At 37.8% G+C, this 23,675-nt stretch overlaps 1 protein-coding gene across 1 annotated transcript in view; it reads left to right on the forward strand.

The window, feature by feature from the left end:
* The window catches only part of EFNB2 (ephrin B2), a 42,030-nt gene extending 18,612 nt beyond the window's left edge, over nucleotides 1–23,418 (forward strand). The window contains exons 2-5 of the mRNA XM_016119610.2: nucleotides 3,512–3,795; nucleotides 18,933–19,025; nucleotides 19,743–19,856; nucleotides 21,314–23,418. Coding sequence (XP_015975096.1) covers nucleotides 3,512–3,795; nucleotides 18,933–19,025; nucleotides 19,743–19,856; nucleotides 21,314–21,702 — 880 coding nt within the window. The 3' untranslated portion in view covers nucleotides 21,703–23,418. The remainder of the gene's footprint in view (nucleotides 1–3,511; nucleotides 3,796–18,932; nucleotides 19,026–19,742; nucleotides 19,857–21,313) is intronic.
* Nucleotides 23,419–23,675: the final 257 nt, after the last annotated feature.

Here is a 23,675-nt window from a genome sequence, read left to right on the forward strand (position 1 = left end):
TCTCATCTCTGCTGTCAGCTCACGCCTGTCCCAACTCCAGGTGGCCCTATCTTCAGAATTCCTTCCATGCCTGTAATCTGCAAATAGTTTGTGACACTTAATTTTTAGACTTAAATTTATTCACGTATGTGTTGGCTTCCATTTGTTCTCTCATATATATATATATATATATATATATATACACATATATTTTTTTTTTCGACTAATGCATTATTTATTGAGGTGTTGCCATGTCAGCCCTTGGGCCTTCAGTATTGAATCAGACATACATGGGAGCTCCCTGCCCTCAGGGAGCTAGATTGTACATTCCTGGATGATCAGGATCTTCTACTTTTTTGTCGCTCAGTCTGGCACAAAATGTATGGCTTTCGTTGTTATACACACGTTACTTTTGTTTGGTCTCATGTTGCCTTAGAAACTGTGAGTGTTCCTGGGAGGCAAAAGCATGCTGGGGCTCAACTGCCCATTGTGATAACAAGGGCGAAGAATCTGTGTTTTGGGTTCAGCACCCGACTATACCCTTTGTCTACTGAGAAACCGCAGTCTCATCGATTCAAGTCACTGGTGTGCTGACTGGTTTATGCACATAACATCTATCTATGCTTAAAAATTAAAGCACTCAAGTATTGGGATCTTTTTGTATGGATTTAAATAAAGAAAGAATAATTTTTAAAAACTCTAGAAACGAATTACCATTTAGGGAAAAGGATCAGATTCTTGCCTTCCTTTTGCCACAAGGTAGCCTGTAGAGTGAAATGACTCCTTTCAAAGCATTAGGAATAATGGGTTTTATTGGGATTTACTTTTTCATGAGCATATAACATATGCTTATTGAAATTTGAGGTTCCTCTTTTTCTCTTCCATTTTGATAAGCCATCCCATGGGTTACACCTCCCCATACATTGCTCCCCCTTCACTGACTGTTACTGCTTTTTTATGTGATTTGTGCCTTCTGAAAATATGGTCTAAAACTAGAGATCCTTATAGCCACACCTGCCCATGTGTCATATGTTCTGGGCCTCACTTCATCACCACCTTAGTAACGCTGTAACTCAGCGTTAGTGAGTGAAGAAGGAGTCACGAGGAGTTATATGGGTGGAGAGGGAATCTCCGGTGAGTCTGGTTAAGCAGGAAGAAAACCCATCTGACGAAGGAAATGGGATCTTGGGAGCCAGACTTCAGACACCGGGCATGACATGAGGGAGTTCTAAAGTGTGCAGAGATGATGTACGGCTTGGTGGTGGCATGGAAGGTGATCCGATGTGTTTTCTTAAAAAAATGGACTGGATGGACAAGAAAATGGGTCCAGCTGTCTGCTAGGGATCCTGATCTCTGAAGCCTGTACAAGCCCCTGGGGAACTGGACCATGGTAAAAGTTGATGGGTGTGAAGGTTAGAGCTTTGACAGGAGACAGGTACAGACATCCAGGCTGCAGACACTGGTTGTGATTTAGGAGCACTTCCAACAACAGCTAACGTGATCGTTCTGTGCCAGTTACCAAGGAGCAGATTCAGGATAGAAAATGTTTGGAGTGGGGTAGGAACCACAGGCAGGAATTGGCCTTTGGTTCTTAGATGCAGTGAAATATAACATGAGAAAAAGGATGTGTCAGAAAGGTGAGCGATATAATGCTCACCATATTTCATTTATACTAATTGCCAGGCATCCTGACCCAACTTTTTAACCACAGGGACACATCGGAATCACTGTGGGACACAGGGGTAAAGACTAAAAAGCCTCATGCACAGGCATTCTGGTTCAGTCCTTCAGTCCCTCCACCAGAAGAAAATGGGATTGCCTAGAAAGACTGCACTGGCACTCAGGAGATGGAGGGAATACCCAGGGAGTTCTTCAATTCCCTGGAGTTGAATTTTCAAAGTGTCTCCTGAGGAAACTGGCCAAGAAATGGCCAAGAAGGTCAGAGAGAGGTTCTTACTAAGTGGTGATACTCCCTTCCTTCCCCTTCCCTTCCCTTCCCTTCCCTTCCCTTCTCCTTCCTTCCTTCCTTCCTTCCTTCCTTCCTTCCTTCCTTCCTTCCTTTTTTCCTTTTTCCCTCCCTCTCTCCCTTTTCTCTCTCTCCCCTCATCCCACCCCTCTCTCTCTGAATGAAGAAATGTCATATATCCTTGTTAAAGGAGCTCAGTAAAAAAATAAGGGACCACTCTCTCTTTGGGATTGTAAAATAACATATTTCCAAGGAAGGTGACAAACCAGTCTGCAACATGCATTTTTCCTGCCATAGAGTATTGGTTTTTAATATAAATCTATAATGTAATTTCTGTTCTGTGATGCTTCATAACCAACCTCATGCACTTTTTAGAAAATTAATGCCATTCATTAGCATAAATCATAACCTGTTCCCTCAGTATGAATTTGAAATTGGGGGTGTCCCATCGTTCTGGCTTTCTCTCAATGAATTATGACCCATTAATCGTCATGGCTGTGGGCTTCCCTGGTTAAATAGAGGGTTGGATTGCAAGAATTCAGACATGATGCTTTGTTCTCGGGCTTTAATATTTTAATGAGCCTGCAGGCTTGGCTGCTTACAGAAGGACGAGCTGGGATTTCTAAGTGTGTTGTTAGTGTTAGCACTTGTAGAAGGATGTTCATTAGGAAGCTCTTGTTTCAGCATCTCAGAGAAACTCCCCATTAAGAAAGATCTTTCAGCAGCATGGCTAGCAAAAAGGAGAAAAGGGAGGGGAGAAGCTTTTAGCTATAAGCATTAAGGGGATATTGTATCAGTAGTCTTAGTTCTAAAGATTTGCTTCTAAGAATTAATTGGAGCAAATACATCTCAAGGGATGGGGGAAAAAGGGTTTGTGGAGCAAGGATAAGAGTTGCTGTCCTTGCGAGTCAGGAACTCTTCATCCTGCAACTGAATCAATACTACAAACTAATTATTTCTAGTTATCTTTTATGGGTTTGTAAGACATTTCTTTTGTTCGGTGTAATAAAAAACCCATTGTTTGATCAGTGACTGACTAATTATGATAAGTAATTTGAAACATTCTTGATGAAACTTGTCTGTTAATTAACATCAACAGCCAATGGAAACTAACAGGACAACACAGTATTAGTGCACCCGCTGCTCCCTGGCATCGATGCCATCTTTCTGCGGTATGCCCAGTAAACGAAAGCTGCCAATGGTTAAAAAATAACAAACAGGTGGGAAGGTCTGACTCACCATGGAGGAAAAGTTATTGTAAAGTTACACAAAGGAGTACTGAAATATTACAAGCGAGGAGGTGGTAAAAAAAACGTCAGCAGGTCGACTGATCCTATTGTGTAGGCTAAGGAAAATGGATCTTTCTTTTTTTTTTTTTCTTTAAAGGTTAATTCCTAGCTACATTTTTTCCATGCTGATCTGAACTAAGATACTTTTGGTAAATAAAAGTGTGGATCTATAAAATTGTAGTTTGGAATGCTTGACATCATCTAGCTATATTGTAATTATTAATACTGTTAACTTTTATCAACTCAGTGTTTTGTTTTGTTTTGTTTATGCTTTTAGATTTCTACCTGGACAAGGACTGGTACTATACCCACAGATAGGAGACAAATTGGATATTATTTGCCCCAAAGTGGACTCTAAAACTGTTGGCCAGTATGAATATTATAAAGTTTATATGGTTGATAAAGACCAAGCAGACAGATGCTCTATTAAGACGGAAAATACCCCTCTCCTCAACTGTGCCAAACCAGACCAAGATGTAAAATTCACTATCAAGTTTCAAGAATTCAGCCCTAACCTCTGGGGTCTAGAATTTCAGAAGAACAAAGATTATTACATTATATGTAAGTATAATCCTATTCATTTATTATATATAAATTAGGGTAAGCTAAATAGGTTTGTATCAATTTTTGCTTCCTTAAAATTGTTATTTTTGGCAAATAAATGGTGAGAATCTTTGCTGAGAATTATCCTCTGTTTTTTGAAGAAACCATAATTGAATGTGAGACCTTGTACTAGTAGTACTCATTAAATATAAATACTAAAGAGAAAAAGCCTCCTAGAGTCATTATAGTATTGAAATAAATGGCTATGTATGAAAAGAGTCAGCATCTCTACTGATTAAACCATTTTTAAGGACCGTTGGTGAGATATTGATGGGTAAATATTATGCTGTGACTTTTCTCTTCATCCATTCATCTCTATCCATTCAGTCTTTCATTTAGAATTTACTCTGTGCCAGAAACTACCTAAGTGCTAGGGATTCAACAGTAACAAGATGGTGTATCGTTACCCTTTCCTCATGAAGGTACCAGTGAGATGGAGCTCATAGGTTCGAAGGATGAGGGTTACAGGCAAACAATTACACATGGGCATGTAAAAACTAGATTTAGAAGAATAAGACAAAACTTGAATTTGATCAATGAATTACTTTGTTCAAAGTCTATATAATTTAACACATTATTTCAGGAATAGATACTGTATATCTTTTGGTCATATCTGAACTGCTATTCACTCCTGAGGCTGTAAAGTCAAATGATGCACCCCTTGGCGTGCCTACTAAGTGCAAATCATTTCCGAGCACAGGCCAGGGTTGTTCCAGAGTCAGTGTTTTGTCAGGGTGCAGTCTGAGTGTCCGACAGCTGTTCACACCACTGAAACAACGAAGTATTCTTTTTCGTAATTTCTTTGGTTTAAATTTTGCTCATTCCTGAGTCGGAGTTTCCACTCAAATCTTACCATGGACTTCGGTTCTTTAGGGAATGCTGAACTACTGTCCGTTGGCTATGCCCTCCCATCTTTTGGTGACCGGATTGAAACTCTGGCTTTCTCAACCTAACAGCTGCCCTCTAGAACACAGAATCAATAATTCACCGAACACTGATTTAGTGCTCAATAACATACTATTTTTTACTACGTTAGTAATTAAAACAGAGTTGGTCAAAACTGTCTAATTATCTCGTTGTCCTTTGCTGCGAACCTGAAATGCCACAGAGACTGAAAACCTATTTTTAAACCAACTTGATATACAGAGTGTGGATTAGCAAGAATCAGTAACAAAGAAAAAGGGAAAGTGGCAAATTATATCTTTAAAAAGTAAGTATCATAAAATGAAAATAAGACATTCTGAGGGATCAAACAAGCAGATGGGTGGCAAAATGTGCAAAATAATAAAGAAATCTTTGAAAATAGAAAATAACGATTAGGTAAAATAAATGGAAACCTTAAGCTTTCAGAAGCCTAGCAATATTTTTTTTTTTAAAGACTTTTCAAGTAAAACTGTTTACAAAGAATATTAATGTTTAGTGTGCCATTTACAGGGAACTGAAAGTGACCTCATGCGAATTCACTAAGTAGGGCGGAAGAAGGAAAGAACATGGGATGGGGGGACCTGAGGAGTGGACGCCCTGGAGTATCAGACATTCAGTGTTAAGTGTAATTTCACTAGGCCTGCACGTGCGGCCCAAGTCCATGGCTCTTCCATGCAGGTCAGCCAGCAGACCCAGATTCTCTCCTCTAATTTTATAGTTTATGACTTCATGCAGACGGCTTTTTAAATTCTGAGTTCCCACTGAGTGCAAGTGGTATTTCAGCAAACATGGATTTATCCTCTAGTCTGGATATACAGGAAATGCAAATAAACACATTGTTTAGCAATGTCTTTTTGTTTAATGAAGTGGGCATTTAATAATGAATGACTTGTTATTAATACATAATAGGTTTGTATTTTATATTTAGAAGCACAATTTAATATGTAATTGTAATATTAATCTACACAATAATGGCATTCTTATTTTTCTTTGTCTAAAAACTTGTTATTGGGTTCATTAGTAGGTAACTGAGCTCCGCTGACCTCAAGAACTCTCTTTAGAGTTATGATTTCCAGTGCAAAAGCATGTGGTAGCCTGGGATAAAAGAATCTTTCTCGAAATAGAGTTGAGGGTTTCCAGTTAGAAACAGTGAGAGGCTGTTTGAATGCTGCTGGTTGGGTGATTGTAACAGGGCTGGGTGGCAGTCCCAGAGCTCAAAAGTCAGCCGGCAAGTCCAGGAGACTCCGCAGAGAGCTCAAAAACGTCCACCACTATAGACATAGGAAGGCATTTCCGATACTTGCTTGGGAGACTGCGAGTGTCAACTTCTCACCCACTCTACAGCAAAGCTCATTGATGTACAGCTTACCCTGAAAAGGAAATGAATAATGAGAAGAACAAATTTTAAAATAGTTTAAATAGTTAATGTTGACTTTCTTTCTTTGCTTCTTCAAGAATCCCAAGGCACCAAAACATTTGAGTGTTTAAAAAAGTGACTACTTTCCACATTGAACAATCTCAGTCTCTTTCTCTCATACACACACAACAGTCACGTTCTACTTAAACTACTACTATACTGAGTAGCATGATGAAAAATACTCAAATTTACAAGTGCATTTTTTTTAACATTTCAAATCATGGATTCACTTTGAGACAGTTAACAGTACTGGTGTTTTTGAGTTGCTGCAATGGCTACTTCGTGTACTTACTTACAAATCTTAGTGTTTACTTAGTATCTTCATAACTAAGAGTTTTAGGATGAAAATCATCATTATTGTGTGCTGGTTTCTTTCTGTAGGGAGGAAAAAGAAAAATGATAGTCTGGAGCAGTGCTTCATTAACTCTGATAGGCAACTATCCAAATTGCCAGTGGACTGAATTGGTGCCGGGTAATTCCTAGATGAACTGATTCCAGGAGCCCTGAGCCCAGAGATGTGGGGTCTAGTCCTTCTGCCTGAGCTTAACAAGAAAGTAACTTTTCTTTGAATTTTAATTTCTTTGTTGTCGTTATTGTTCTGGCTAATGATGGAAGTCTCCAGTTTCCAACCTTTTCATGGGTCAACGTATATATCTAATATAGGATCTCTTGTTAGTGTGGCTCTTCTCCAATTGAAATGGGCAAGATCTGCTGTAAATTTTTTAAAGACATTTATTTTGATTTATAGTGTTATCAGATTTAAAATACAGGCATCATACTCTTCACTTTTAGAAATAAATATGAACTTTTAATTGGAAGTGCATTATTAAACCTAGTGAGTATCCATCCACTTAATTCCCTTAGGAGATGACATGACGAAATGCTATGCATCCTCATTAATTTTTCTCATAGATGGTTATTTGCTTTGACATGTGGCAAAATTATATATATATTTTAATGTTTAGAATCGACTTTTTCAAGTGAGCTATTTCAGTAATTAGCCTTGAGCTAATTACTGAAATATTGATTTGCATAATAAAATCTCCTAATCTTAAATGATCCAAAGGTAGGGATGTTATAATGATTTGGTCTGAAAAAGCCCCTGGTTTTTTTTGTTTGTTTGTTTGTTTTTACATTTAGATTTTTAATTACTTGAAAACCATTAAACATTTTACATAACCTATAGTTATTTTTATTATCTCTTTAAAGCTTAAAAAGGGTTTATGATATAGCTATCTGTTCTGAAGTTGCCTGTTGTCAAGGGGAAGTCTATTTCACTTCAGTTAATATTAGTAAAGCATTCCAAACTGTGACGCAGGCTTCATCAATATGTGCGTCATAAAGTTTTCTTGTAGACACTTGATGTGCTTGGTTTAGTTTCCTTTTAGCAGTGATGGAGCTGGATGAGTCGGAAATTTTGGTGTGTTGGCTCTTTGCAACATCCGACCTTATGAAGGTTCCGTGGGTTGGTTTACCAACCTTAGCATAAAATCTTGCAAAATGCCTATAAGAAGGTTTTCATCATATTACCAAAATTATGAATCAGAGATGGATAAAAATGAATGCCATCGTGTTAGTATTTTGTAAATGAACAATGGCCATGATAGAGTTGTTAGACAATACCATGTGCTCAGAGCACCTCCCAATTTAGCTTTATGTGGCTTTTATGTTATTAAAAATCTGTAGCAAAGACGCGGATTTGTGGAAAATAATCTAAAAGTTGGCATTTCTAATGATTGTTTGATTAAAAGTTGTTCTATAACGTACACCCTGCCGGGTTCACACAGCCATCCTTCCACACCTTAAGAAACTCTTCCATGAGAAACCACTGAATGAATTAGAATGAGTCACCATTTCTTAGGCCCTTCATTGGTTTAGTTCTCCAAAGTAATTTTTTTTAATCAGAGCATATAAAATTGGAAGCCTCCACAGTCAGCTTTGCAATGTTTTAGGCGTAAACTACGCCGCTGAGCAAAATTGCAAAATAAATTAAAACTTGCACACAAATATAATGAAACACTATTTAAAAAAATCAAAACAGAAGAACAGATTCCATTTCTGTATTTTTGTTGAGTGTGTCTATATATTTGTTTGTTTTCCTTTTTTTTTTTTCTGCTTTTATTTACATCTGGAGAGTAGGTATGGCAAGTGGCACTAAAATATACTGACTGTACTGTAAACTCTTTCCCTAGCAAAATAGTTATGGGGGTGTTCAAATATCCTTTTGCCTATAGATTTCTTTTAGAATATATAAAAATGGGTGGCCTCTGTGAAGTGGTTATATGCTTTATTGGATGAATTATTAATATGATAAACATAGCAAAAGCTACATTTCTGTCAAGTTTAGCAGTATGGCTACATCAGCCTATCACTTACGTTCTCTGACTTTGGGGTGAAGATTTATGTTTGATACCTTACATGTAAATACTGCATTCAAGCATTTAAACACATTTTTATGTTTAACCTACAACTGCCATTTTTGCAATGGAAAGTTCATCAGAGTCTTGGTGTTTGGGGGATGTACACGCACACACCATGTAGAGCTGCAGGTTAACGTTGTAGTTAGAGTCTGAAGGCAGACAGATCTGGGTTCTTGAATGCCCGCCAACAGCCTACTTAAACAGTCTCTGCCTCAGTCTCTTCATCCATAAACTGAGAATGATGACAGTACCTGCCTTCTCTAGGTGTTGTGGGTTTACATGAGGTAATATATATAAAGTGCTTATTACTTCCATGGTTGGCACCAAATGGGCACAACTAAGAATCTCTTTGGAGTTGGGGAAGATGTATGAGACTGAAGCCTGAAGGCAACCTACACTTTCCTGCAAGCCAGGGGAGGGAAAGATGGATTTAGAAAGTATCATTTATTTGAAAATGATCCGTCGAATGAAACTCCATGGAGTTTACAAGTTTCAGTAATGCTGCATAACTTAATTATAAGATCTTCCCTCTTTGTCTTCTTGGAGTGTTATAAAAAGTCCTTTTGTCCTTGGGCTTTCCTTACCAAGAAACATGCATTTATGTAATTTTTTGTCAGTAAATTTGCCCAAGCTTGTTAGCAGATCATCTGTAAGACCCAAAAGAGACAGGACCGGGAGGAGTCTTCCAAATGCATAATCATTTCCCCCACTTGCCGTTTAACCAACTTTGCAGAGGCTTTTTCTCAGTTCTCTGTTATACAAAGGAAATGCTGTATTTATTTTGATAATTTTAGCAGCATCCTAATGTAATATGAATATTCTTTTAGAGAAAAAAAAATGCATCAGAGTTGCCTTGTCACCGAGACTAGCTAGGGAAGTACATCATTTCATTAGTTGGATAATTAGAAGTGTCGTTTCTATTATTTCTTAACATAATGTGAAAACCTTTTCTGACTGTATTGAAGGCTCCTCCAGAGTATATCAGTAAGACTCCTTATTGAATTTAATATGAATAAAGCTTAAATTCTTTGCACTTACAGAATAAAGCCTTGGCTTCTGTTTAACTGGAGATTGTGCTGAAAAACTTCTAGCTCGTGGGTCTGATGGAGTCATGGCCATTTGGATATTTATCCCAGATCACTCGGGATTTAGGGGGAGAAGGCTGTTGTGAGACTCTGTTCACATTCCATGGTGTCACCTAGGCAGTAGTGACAGCTTATGTCATTTAGAGCTAGACAGAGAGAGTCCTGCGAACACTATTATTAATTGCAAAATAACCAACCAAAAAATGAGATGACTCTAGCTCTTAAAGTAATGGGAGAGACTAAAACCTCATATGCAAAATAAGAGCAAACAAGAGCAGATCAGAAAAGAGGGCGATTACTCAGGAAAAAAAGAAATTATTTAGGAATAATTTCGGAACGAATCTGCCTTTACTAGTTCATAAAATACATCTGAATATCTCTTAGCAACCTGCATGTATAGATTTTTAAAAGTTCACTTAGACTTATAAATAATTGAACAATACTAAAGACCTAGTACGAGCATGAGAACAAGTTTCTTAATAGCCTTTATTCATCATGAAGATCAAAACTTAAAGCAAAAGAAAGCACTTTAAGGAATAGCCAAGAGGCATAGAGAGATACAAAAGGTTACTTTGAAAAAACTTATTTGTGTATTTTAAGAATCACAGTTTGTTCCTAACATTCTGAAATCTCAGGCTAGGTGTTTGACCAGTCAAGGAGAAGTGTTGTGCCTCACATACTCTATTGTCACTTTGGAGTCTTGAAACACAGGTGACAGAGAAATTTTTATCTCTGTGAGAAAACTGAAACTTAGAAAGTGTGAGTTGTTCAGTACAGTTCACACAGTCATGAAATGTCAGGGTCAAGATCCAAACTAGGGCTGTCAAGACCATTAGACTAGAGTCATTAGTTTATAACAGTGCCTCCTGAGTCACCAAGCAAATAAATGCATATACAGTGGGAGGAAAGATAGTATGCATATATATCACATCACATACATAATTACAGTGAAGAGAGTATATGTACATATGGAACACATCCAAAGCAGTAGCAAAGAAGCTCACTCGTGTGATCTAGATACCTAAGGAACTCTATGCTTCTATCAAACAAGCCAGGCCTGATGCCCTGTCCTATATTGTGTAACTAACTGCGGCAATAACTATCTTCAATCATATGCCCCAAAATTGAATTGAGAACATTCTACAGAACAATAGGAATGGAGAAAGGGCCATTGCGAAAATGTGGTTGTAATAACAGTTTGTCAGATCGGCTAAATTTCCTTTTTCCTTTTAGATCTACTATCTATTAATTCCATTTCTTTAATAAGACTATGCTACTCTATTTCGTTTAATGTTATCAAGTATTTCGAGGTCCTCAGTAGAAAGTTGCTAAATAGTAAAATTAGTTTTTAAAAAGTTTCTCAAATATACAAATAGAGGGATTATGAAACTAAAAATCTCCTTAGTCAAGTGTAAGTGCTGTGATTTGGATAGATGGATGGATGGATGGAAGGACGAACAGACGGACGGACGGATAGATGGCTGGATGGATGGACTGGACTGGCAAAACCTGTGGCAGGAGCATAATCAATCACTTCAGGGAGGAACCGGCTGTATGTTGTTAAAAGACAAATGTGCTTCACAAATGGCTTTTTGCATTAGTGAGGTAGCCTAGTTTCATTGTTCCTGATATTAAACCAGGAGATAAAGGTATTCTTTTATTGAAGCAAACATGTGGAAAATTGCTCTGGATTCTTAGGGTGGAGAACACGTCCCCTGAACGGAATAAGGTTCATCTATAGGGCAAATTCAAACAGGGCCTTTTATTGGGGTTACCACTGCTGGCTAAGTGGTCAAAGCAAATAACATCATGTCCATCTAAACTATTATGCTATCAGAGTGGCACGTTTTCTCATCTGTAGTGTTGTATTCTAAACTGTCAGCAAACATTAGTTCAGTCCCTGGGGAAGTCCTACCACCCAGAGCTGAACTCTGCCTCTGCTGGGTGTTTTCCACTTCAGTGCTGCGGTCTCGCAATTACTGGGTCATTAATATCATTGCCTATGATTAGTGACAGTAGAATGAGCAAGAGGTTTGTGAGATGTGCACCCCCTCCCCACCATGAACTTTTTACTCTGGCCCTTTGCTATCTAGACATTTCCATATTTCCACAAAGATATTTTAATGATTAAGACTGTTGAAAACTCAGGAGTGGGCAATGGATTGTGTGCTAGAAATATAATTCATTCAAATGCATGCTTCATGTTTCAGAATATTTTCATTAGATATTATCATTATCTTTTGACTAGGAAGTCTCATTTTTAAAAAATTTGAATACTTAAGCTTAGATAGACAATAGGGAATTATGTTTTATCTTTAGAACTCTTACATCATTCTTTAAAAAAAAAACTGTGAGTGTGGTCATTATATTGAAGTGGTCATCTGGCCACCTATTTTTAATGCACAATTCCTCTTGTTTAGTAGGTTTGGGCCCATTTTAAGGTTGACTCTCATGCACGAAGGTAATTATTCTTTTATTGTTGACTGTCACATTTTCATATTCTCATGATATTAATTTTGTCTGAATCACTACAAAAATTAGATAAATTCTTTTAAAACATATTAGATAAAAACTTTTTTATGGATTCATGTTGAACTTTTTTAACCTAATAAGAGAATCTACCTGCATAAAATCATCATAACTTTTAGCAATAAAATCTAAGTCTTAACAGGGGATGTTTTTCCTCAACAGAATTTGTTTAAAAAATAAAGACAATAAGTTAATGTAAGCAATATTTTGATGGAAAATAAAATAAACCACTCATAAATAATCTCATGTGTTTAATCATATTTCTAATAAATGGGGGAAAAAAAGACAGGTAATTTATTGCCAGGACTGTTTGAGATTTCTCAGAAAAGTGTTAGGGCATTGAGTTGTGCACATGCGTGTGTACACACACACACACACACACACACACACACAAATGCATTCACTACTTCCCATCTTTTTTACTCTGGTTTTATGTTATTACTGACTTTTCAGGACTATGTTATCAAAGATAACTATGACTCTTAGTATCTTCAATGGTTGTCAGTTGATCTTTGTATATAGTTCTTAATAGTTAAAAGTTTTCATGAGTAAGCTATGACAATTTGTTGTGTTCTAAATGTGGCGTTTATTAATTTATATTGTTACTATTCTCTCAATAGGTCGACTTCCCTCAATGTCTAAGTATCATATGATGTATGAGATAGGAGCTATAATAACATATAGTATATTGGCACCTTCAGACTCAGTTCTACCTAGTATCCTCATATCTCCTGTCTTTCCAAAAAAGTACTGTAAAGTGGCAAAGTAATATGTCATTAAATCTTTTAGTGAACACACAAGCACAGTTTACTAAACTGATTCAAGGTTATTACTTTTTTTAACAACTACTCTTTCTAAGCTGTCAATATAACATCCTATCATTGTTCAGGATGAACGTTTGAAACTGAGGAAATAAAATTATACCGTTTTAGTCAAGAGTTATACTCAAGCTACCATAACTCATTTTAATGCTAGAATACTGGAAGGAAGGTCTAAATTGTGACTTCATTTTAAAATTTATTTTTCCAAATCATTCTCTCTAGCAAAGAAATTAATTAATTGTGTTGTATAGAAGTCACTGGGGCTAAGCCAGTTATTACTTCTTAACGCTTGATTTACGGCTTTAAATTTTCGAAACACAGCCATAGTGATGTGGTTTTAATTCAAATGATTCTTCATATCATACTGGAACAATGTTTTCTTGAGTAAGAAATACACACATCCTACATTATGAATAGCTTATTCATAATGTTTTAACTGTGAACTATTCCCCACACACTAAAATCGGTTAATCAAATACCAGTAAGAGCTATTTCATCAAGTGGAGATTTTTTTTTTTTTAAAGCTTTTACGGATACATATTTCTTTTTGAAAATATCTTCCTTTGTGTTTTTCTTTCTTCTGTGAGGCCGTTTAAGTATTTATAAAACTTTTACTCTAAGATGGGACATTATGGGATGAAATGACATATGATTTGAAATAATGCTGATTTTTCTTTTTGATAGTATGCCAAGCAAAAACAACAAGTCCCTTGGAAAGTCATGATGATATATTCCTGATTTCTTTTACTGTAAAGCCACAGAGAAAAACATAAAAAGGAAGAAGTTAGAAGTGAATTTTTCTTCTTTCTTTTTGCATGTTATACAGATGTTTCTGTTTCAGAAGTTTAATTTTTAAAAAAAGGCATTTATTTTTTGGCATCTAGTGAACATCATCATTTCCATGTTCAGAATTTTTCTCCTGTGTTGGTATCTTAAAGGAGAATCATGATGCCCAAGGCATTACATTACATTAATTTTAGTTCTAGAAATTGAATCCCTGTTTCTTTAGTACATATTTTGAATTTGGATCACACATTTGAATTTGAACTTATGTCAGGATGCTAAGTAGATAAATCTTAGCTTCCTGGGTTGTTATGTTCATATTAAGTAATTATATTTTAATCAGCTCCCTTGTTTTTCAACTTAATCTCATTCCACTTTTTTTTCTTTTAGACACTCAAAGAGTTATTAGCCCTGGTAGAAGAAAACAGTAGCCATTTTGTGTATCATGTTTATTTTAATGTTCCAGCTTTACTTTCCATATTTGTCACTTAATGCTGCTTTTAGTTCCTAAGTTTGCCTGGTAATAGGCTTCCGGTTCTTCAGAAGACTGTGTTGAGCTCAAGGAGACTGATATGTTGAAGGCTGCCCTAAGTAATTAAAATTAGCAGGGCCAGCATATAATATAGTAGTGGAAAAGAATAGTACAAAGAGGATATATAGATAGAGAATTTTCATAAAACGCTATTTGTTTCATCTTCAAATAAGAGCAAATATGTCGTGTGCAGCTTTACATAAAGACAAGGTTTTCATTCTTAACTTGAAAACTGAACTTTGGTTTTCTTCACTCTGTATACTTACTATCTTTGGTGGACTTCTTTGCTTTCGGGTATACATTAACTCCCTACCCCATCCTGGCCCCATCCCTATAGCTATATTTTAAAATAGTTTGAAATATCCTCCAAATTATGCAAGTATATTGATGTTTCATTCCTTCCATCATAAGCTAAGAAGTTATTCTGAAAAAAATTTTTATGCTGCCCTCATTCCCAACCTGCTTGTGAATAAGACCCATATATTGGCCCTAATCCAGCAGTCGAATTTTCCATCTGATTTGCACGTTATTCATATGATAGACTGAAAATCACAGATATCCAGCGCAGCAGCTTAGCCTCCTGGGATACAGAGCAGTAAGGAGCAAATGAGGACAGGTTAAAATGCAGTATTACTTCCTCTCCCTGGGCACAGTCTAAAAACCACAGCCCAGGAATATTCTTGCCCTTTTAGTCTGTTTTACTCAATGATTCTCCTTTTCCCACTCAGGTAACCAGTGTGTGCTACTATTTCCAGTGAGCTAGAACTACAGATAAGTTTGTGTGCAAATTAGTGGGAAACCGCAGATGGTGGTAGTGTAGTTTTTAGATATAAAGAGAGCTTTTAGGCAGTGTGAACACAGGGTACTTTTTTTGCTGAGCAATGATCACCCACTGAAAACCAGGCCCTGGGAGAACAATGTAGTGATTGCAGTAAACTCACTGCATACAATTAGATTTCCTGAAGCAAAAGCTTTTAAAAACAGGCTATAAAATGTATTTTTATTAAACTTATTTTCTAACTAGATGGAGAAATTTCTCTTGTAATTTTTAATTTTATAAAGTCTGTTTCCCCTCGCCTTCCCCCCGCCCCTGCCCCAGGCCAAGAGGGGGAAAAAAAAAAAAATGCCTGGGCACTAAAAGCTTAAGTATAACAATTTTTTTTTCTGTCTCTAAATGATTAAAGGAAATTTCATCCATTTAGTAATAGTGATTGTAACAGGATTAGATAATACTGGTAGAGAGATACAAAGAAAAACAAATTATAATGAGGTAATAATTTATTTTTGTTTTTTTTTTCTGTGTTAAAAATTCCCAATACATTCCAATCAACAATAAAAATAATTGCAAAATTGCCTCCTGAAATGGAAATAGATTTTATTACCAAGCATTAACGATTGTTTTTTAAGTCAGCCACTAAACCTTTTCAAACTTCTTGGTGACTGGCTATTGCAGCAGAAATCAGAATATTAGTCTATGGCTTTATTTCAGAAGTCTCTTCCAGTAAAGAGGCACTATCAGTGCAGGACATTTTGGGATGTGCCAGTTCTCAAAGTGAGGGCAGAGAGACCTCTAGAATTAGAACCATAGGCCCTATACTCCCTGATAAGGTAGTAGAGAAGGAGAGGTTAATTTTTACCATGGAATCAAATATAAAATAAGTTGAAGTTACTCTGAATTATTTTATGTTTGCTAGAAAGCTTACCTTCTGAAGTTTCAGTTGGTAGTAACATCTTAAAACAGGATTTTCCATGACAACTTGGATCATATCTAACTTAGAGCAAAAATTTTTCATGGTGGAACATCTAAGCTGTTTTAACATTAGTAGTGAACTTTTCAGTATCTTCCAGTAACTTTTACAACTTCCAGGTTGACTTAAAGGGAAAAAACTGTCCTCACTTACAGTCTTCTATCTCTTGGGCCACTCTCCCCCTTAACCCCCACCTTCCTGCAAACCAGCAGCAGCCTCCGCCTTCCAGGACCTCTGCAAAGACAGCACCTGTGGGTTTCCCTCTATCCAATACCAGGGCTTGAAGGCTTTTTTTTTCTCCCCAAGGAATCAACAAAATTTCAAGTGTTACAATGCAGTTTCGTTGCCACAATTTTTTTTCCTACCATCTCATAGTCTGTAGATGTTAAATTATAGATTACAATTTAATTTGAATACTTTTAGAGTTCTTTAGAGTTGTGGGGTATTCTGACATTATTTTGGGTAAACCAAAGGAAACTCTGCACAAAGCCATTGGTATTGAGAAGAGGCATTGCTTACAAATTAAAATCAAAAGAGAAAGTCACTCAAATTATATGCACTTCTCATGCTTCCAAATTGACAAAGTAGAAGTAGTCAATAGTTTCTGCCTCTGCAGATGCCGTTTTTAATTATATTTTGCTGTGACTCTTCTCTACCCTGCATCGTCTTATCCTTTGTGCTATTCATTTATTTTTTTCTTTCACACCAATATCTTTGTACTTTTTTCCTCAAGATTAAAATAAATCTGTATTGTCCTCTATTTTTTTTCTGTGCACCACCCTCCAGATCTTATTTTTATCATTTGTCAGCTTAGTGTTAGCTTTTAGCAAGAAAATTTAGTCATTTAACTTTGAGTTTGGGTGCACTTTTGCATGTGGATGAATTTATGTGTATATGAATTAGGAAACATTGAGATTTCATTTGAGTTAAGTAAACTAAACCTTTGAAACCGGCAGCCAAAAAAGACATCGGTTTTCTAGTTTTTTTCTGTCATATTTTAATATTTGAGAATGATCAAATGAGAAAACTCTAAATAACTAAGTGAAGATTATAGTACTACTCTATAACGTCCAGAAGTAGTTCCGCTCATAGATATCCACACTGTTCTAAGCCTTTAAGAGAAAAGGATTCTTTGAAATTTAGGCACATATTTGGGAGAGGGAAAAGGGAAAGAGAAAGATGTAGGAACGGGGGGAAAAAAGATAATTTTTTTAGATTCACATTTTTTAGTTTTTAAGTATTTGTTTTAACTTATCTGCCAAACATTTTCTCAACAATCTACAAACGAATACTCTCTACTTTCTACCCACCCCACCCCCAAATTATTATGGCAACTTTTGCCCAGTTTCCCAGGAGAAACTCAGTGTCAGCAATAACAGAAGAGTGAGATATGATTGTGAGACTGAGAATTTTAAGGAAACACTCAGATAAGCAAAGTGATATTTATACACATAAGATGCAGCCATTGTTTTTAAGGAAAGCAGTGAAAGTAAAAGTTGGTAACTCAAGAACACAAAGACAAGTAAATAAGTGCCTTATTTTCCAGCTCATATAATTATCTATGGCATTCATATTTCTATACATGCATTTAGAATTTGTCTGCTGACCAACCATTTGGAAAACAAACAGGCCATTTAAAGAATGTCTTTTGGATTTATTTTCACCAGAAAGTCTCCTTTTTTTTTGAATGCCTTTAAAAGTGTAATGTTAGTAGACGAAACTTTGATAATCAAAGCAGAGGATGATTTACATTGCAGAAATGTATTATGAAACACTTCCGTTCCTTGCCCCTTGAACTTTGGAGAAATGGAAATGTCTAGCACTCTCCACTTTCTTTTCTCTTCCGGAATTTGACCTGTAATTTAAATCTTGTTCCTCAGCAGAGTACCTGGCAGCCTCCTTTTACAGCCTTAGTTACCAAGCAATTCAGAGAACTCACTGTCCTAAAAGGACAGAACAATAATGTGTTTAAATAGAGTAGAGCACAGACTGTTTACAAAAAAATACTGTTAAGTGGTCAAATGTTCTATGCTTCTTCCTCTGTCCCTCTTGAAGCAGAAGGAGCATGAAGCTGGCGGACGTGAGGCGAGTGGTAGCTAGAACCCTCACCTTACATCCTTGTTTGCCACAGGACCCTAACGGAGCAGTGGGATATGTGGGTCCTCCCTCTGTCCATCCAGAATTGCCTTAAAACAGGGACCTTGGTTGAAGGTCGATCTTGGTAATAATAACACATTCATTCTTTCTGGGCGAGTGCAAAATGATAGGACAAACTTCAGAATTTGAATTCTAGTATATTTCTTAAGCTCAAGTGAGGCTCGGGAAAGAAGAAAAGGGTTGTGGGAGTCTCTCTTTTAGTGTTTACAACACTTGGATGCTTGACAAACAGGGAGCATCAAGCTAATTGTTCTTGAAGCAGGAAATCTGTAGTAGAGGAAGCAGGTGTTATGTGATGATTACCATATTTTGAAATTACCGTACTATTTTGCTCTTTTGAGTTTGACCCCAAAATAGTCAGTAAGCTTTTGAGAAGATGCTGTCCCTTTTATCTATATACTAATACTAAATTAGTTGATTACTAAGGAAGGAGAAAGTGCTTAAGTAAATCTGAAACCAGATAGCGTACATGCGGCAGTGTTGACAGTATCCATTTTTCTTTATTTCTTTTTATTTTATTTTTGACTTTCGGCATTCCATGCTTTCAGAAAACTTGTGACTAAGAGTGAATTCTTATTTTTCAAATTGTTTTCAGACATTTCATGTTCATGTAAAGTTGGCTTATTGATTTCCTGATTTTTCTTTATTTTTTTGTTTTGTCCATTTTATTTTTAATCAGCTACATCAAATGGGTCTTTGGAGGGCCTGGATAACCAGGAGGGAGGGGTGTGCCAGACAAGAGCCATGAAGATCCTCATGAAAGTTGGACAAGGTAAAGACCATCTGCTGCTTCATGAAGCCACTGTAATCTGGTTGAGCCCCCCAGCTAGTATGGCACCAGTATTGCTAACACTCACCTTTAGTCACTCTTCAGTTTAGTTTCGAAAGCAAACCTTTCTCTGCACCTTGAGCCACTGAGATGTCACCAAGTCAATGTAACAGACTTCTTTTATTGAAGATAACAGTTAAGGTCAGCCTGGTAGAATATCTATTGGCATATATGTGTACATATATATTTTTTTCTTCTTAAAAGCAAAATACCTCTTTGGTTCAAAATTAAAATATCCAGAATGAAACAGTTTTTTGCAGTTTTGCCCATTTTTGCATCTTGACTACAGAAGACTTTTGTTCATTGAGCTTTTCACTTATAGATAACCTATTGTGCAGAAAGAATTATTCTTCTCATTAGAAATTGGTATAGTAGTCAATCAACTTGCTCAGTTAAATTGAAATGTCATCTGCAATGCTCTGCCTGCCAAATGCAAGAATCCCTATAGTTTCCACAGATGGCCTCACAATCTAAACCTTTGAAATAACTAGAATAACCATTTTGTTTTAAAAGGAACATTATATTCTTGTATCTCATAGTACTTTGCATAAAGAGTCTTATGTTCATTGCTATTCATGCCTCCTGAGATGCATACCCAGCTCCTATAGCTAGATCTTATCAGATGTCTATGCTGTAAGTAATCATTTGTTTTTCATATAGATGCAAGTTCTGCCGGGTCAACCAGGCATAATGATCCAACAAGACATCCAGAACAAGCACCTGGTACAAATGGGAGAAGTTCAACAACAAGTCCCTTTGTCAAATCGAATCCAGGTATAGCAGCATGACCTGTGTGTGTAGGTCTGTGTGCAGAGTACACTTAGTATCTCAGGAGGTAAAACAGAGTCAAAGCACTTCCATACCAGTAGGATTAACTTGTACTAACCTGGTCAGTAATCATCGCTCTCAGTTGTTATTAATTACTCGATAAAAACACAATATTTCATTTTTACTAAAGTCCTACGTTCAAAAGAGTAGAATTCATCAAAAGTTAGTGCTATTACTAGCACTACTCTCTCAGACCAAAGTTATTTTCATTGGCTGACACTTTATCATGCTGGTTGGAACACTAGCTCAAAGCCAGTGTTAATGTATATATAATTAAGTTCTAATCCCTCATTATATCTAAGCCACAAAGAGCCTGATTGATCCTCTTGTTCATTTTAGATAGTAACATCTTAAAGCATTGCATAATGGTGTGTTTTTCAGGTGGTTATTTTTGAAAAAATGTTTTTGATATTTTCAGTGTAAGATAAACTATTAGATAGATCCATGGCAAATGTTTAAAATACTAGATAAAATTGGCTGTCATTTAACTTTATTTTCTTAACATTGTTCGAACGAAGCTGTGAATTTTTTACCATGCTATTACATTTGTTATGTGGTAGTTGTTGAGCAGACGTCAGCAGTTTTGTATTAGGAATCTGTATGCCTGGCCGGTAGTCATGTGAATTTAGCGTCTGTGGCAATATTCCTTCTCTTTCCAAGCGTTAAGGAGGGAAGTTGTTATTTCTAACTTTCAATGACAAGATGTGTCAAATTCTTGTGACAAACTGATAAATGGATAATATAATGATGCCAGGCAGTTTTTTAGTGCTTAACATTTGGGTTGGCAGTCTGTTCAGCGTGAGAGTTTCTGCTGCCTCCCAAATATATTTTAAGTGTAAATCAAATAATACAAACGAGTTAGGAGTCGAACATTTTCCTAGCCCCTCCCCATTTCTCCTTTGGCGTTCTCGGGCGCTCTGCCAGTGGGCAGGGCTTGTCTTGAGAGTACAAGGCTGTTTGGATTCCCAGGAAGCCACAAGTTCTAGAAGGAAGCACAAGAGTAGTGCAGCGTAGGTAGCAAACAGTGACAACCTAGAGAATCGGCCACTTCCTTTTTTGCTTTTTGCTGCGGCCTCAGGCTGGCCGACGTGGGTTAAGACATGAGACAAGATCAGGGGCTGGCTGTCACAGCCTGTCAGCATGGTTGATGGGCGATGATGTATGAAAAGGAAACGATGTGCTTTGGGAGCAGCATGAAAATCCGACCTAGAGTCACTTCTCCTTTCATATCGATTGCTGACTTCTGCCTTTTACATTTAGCTATTAAATGAGGTAATTGGTTTGTCAAAGTCTAGCTGCCAGTTAAATCTTTGGCCCTGCTTAATTTTCACATTTTGAAGAGCTCTAAAAGCAGCTCGTCAGCACTCGGGGCAGTGATAACTATTCTTTCTCAACTTGTGCAGGTTCTAGCACAGACGGCAACAGCGCCGGACATTCTGGGAATAATATCCTTGGTTCCGAAGTGGCCTTATTCGCAGGGATTGCTTCAGGATGCATCATCTTCATCGTCATCATCATCACGCTGGTGGTCCTCTTGCTGAAGTACCGGAGAAGACACAGGAAGCATTCACCGCAGCACACGGCCACGCTGTCACTTAGCACGCTGGCCACGCCCAAGCGCAGTGGCAACAATAATGGCTCCGAGCCCAGTGACATTATCATCCCATTGAGGACTGCAGACAGTGTCTTCTGTCCCCACTATGAGAAGGTTAGCGGGGACTATGGGCACCCGGTGTACATAGTCCAGGAGATGCCTCCCCAGAGCCCAGCGAACATTTACTACAAGGTCTGAGACTTGGCGGTGCCTTCGCTTTCCCGGAGGAAACTTACTGTCCCGCTGCCGCCAGCCCGTGGAGGGTTTTGATACCCCCTGTGTCTCGAGTGGACTGACGCATGGCGGGGGAGAGGGAACACTCCTTCTCGGAAAAGCCCTGTTGAGTTGGACAGCTTACCTAGTCTGTAGCGTTTCGGCCGTGGTGAGTACAGATGCTCAGCGACAGCTGGAAGACTTGTGTAGAAGACGCCCGTTCGGACTGCAGCGCTTGCCTCACACCTCTCATCCTCGAAGCCATGTGCTGCGGTCACTCAGGCCTACACAGAAGCCAAGGGAAGACAGAGTAATTGGTAGATGAGAAAGAGCCTCGAGCGTCCTGGGCAGGTGCCCCGGGATGCCATGCCTGGAAACGCCGTCTTTTGCCTCGGCTGTGCCCCTCGACTTGTTGCATAGACCTCTGGCTGAGTGGGGCTTTTAAAGAGCTCTAGCCTTTAGTCCTCACTGTTGCACACTCCTGTTATCCAGGGCTCTGCAGTACTTCACATGAGATTTCCTCTCACGCCACATTCTGAATCACTAATGGAACATTAATGTTTGAGGTCTCCTACTCCATCCATTTACAACAATAGCTACAGTTGAATGGGTAATACGTTTATAGAAATTGTGTTTGTTAATAAGGAACCTTCCAGTCAGATGCTAGGCTGTCAGCCGAGGAAGACTAGGAGTTGGTGGAGGGACTGGGTGGGGGGAAAGGGCTGTCTGCAAATGCGGTTCAACGCTGCTGCCTCTTAAACAGAAAGTTGGGAAGGGGGGAAAAAACCCAGTTAGGTAGCACAGCACTTTGGTTTTGCTAAGATATTAAGAGGCAAGTAGGAGACACAACAATACACACAGTGGATTAAGGTGCATTTGAAGGAATTCACTTTTATCTGATAGCAGTGTGCAGGGAAAAACATAGTCCCTCTTCTCTGGGTGGAACAAAGGGGCAATGTCAGCAGAGGAACAAACTTGGAGAGGGAAGAGAGAAAGTAGGCCGCTGATGGTAGGTTCCGGCAGGACTGTTGTGGTACTGGCAATAAGATGCACAGCTCCGAAGCTGTAGGAAAGTCAGTCTGCTTTGGATGATGTTTAAAGCAGACTCAGCTGCTATACTTATCACATTTTGTTAAACACAGGGAAAGCATTTAGGAGAATAGCAGAGAGCCAAATCTGACCTAGACGTTTCAAAGCCAAAGGTCAAATAGGCCGTAATTCCATCATCATTGACGTTATTAAAGGATTCTCATATATAAAAAAGGTAGGTCAGATTCCCCTGTCCCCTCACTTTCCCTTCCCCTCCCCTCCACCCCAATTGAGCCTTACAACACTTTGGTTTATGGTGGTGCTGTCCTGGCTGCGAGGACCACGGGGTAGGTACTGAGCGAGGCCGCAGCGTTGGGTGCTCTGTGTCAAGGTGAAGCACATATGGCAAACCTCTTAGAGTCCTTAAGACAGAAATAAATTATGATGTCGAGGGGGAGAAGGAGGATAGGACATATTTATAATAGGTATATAGAACACAAGGGATATAAAGTGGAAGATTTTTACTAATATATATTTTAAGATTGCACACAATATACACCAGAAGATGTGAAATTCATTTGTGGCAATTAAGTGGTCCCAATGCTCAGTGCTTTAAAGAAAAAAAAAAAAATTGGACAGCTACTTCTGGGAAAAACAACATCACTCCAAAAATAACAATAATGAGAGCAAATACAAAAATAACCAAGTCCTCTGAAGGCATCTCACGTAACTGTAGACTAGGAAATGCAAGCCCCAAACACCAGGAAATCGATGTTACTGCATCATATATTTAACAATGACAAGATGTTCCGGCATTTATTTTCTGTGTTGTGTTTTCCCTTGCCTTATGGCTGAAGTGTTCGCTAGAATCCACCTGGTCACGTGAGGGGGTTTCAGCTGAGAGTTTGGCTTTAGCTCCCTCCCCTTTT

Source organism: Rousettus aegyptiacus, unplaced genomic scaffold (assembly GCF_014176215.1).
Source record: "Rousettus aegyptiacus isolate mRouAeg1 unplaced genomic scaffold, mRouAeg1.p scaffold_m13_p_11, whole genome shotgun sequence".
Taxonomy (NCBI): Eukaryota; Metazoa; Chordata; class Mammalia; order Chiroptera; family Pteropodidae; genus Rousettus; species Rousettus aegyptiacus.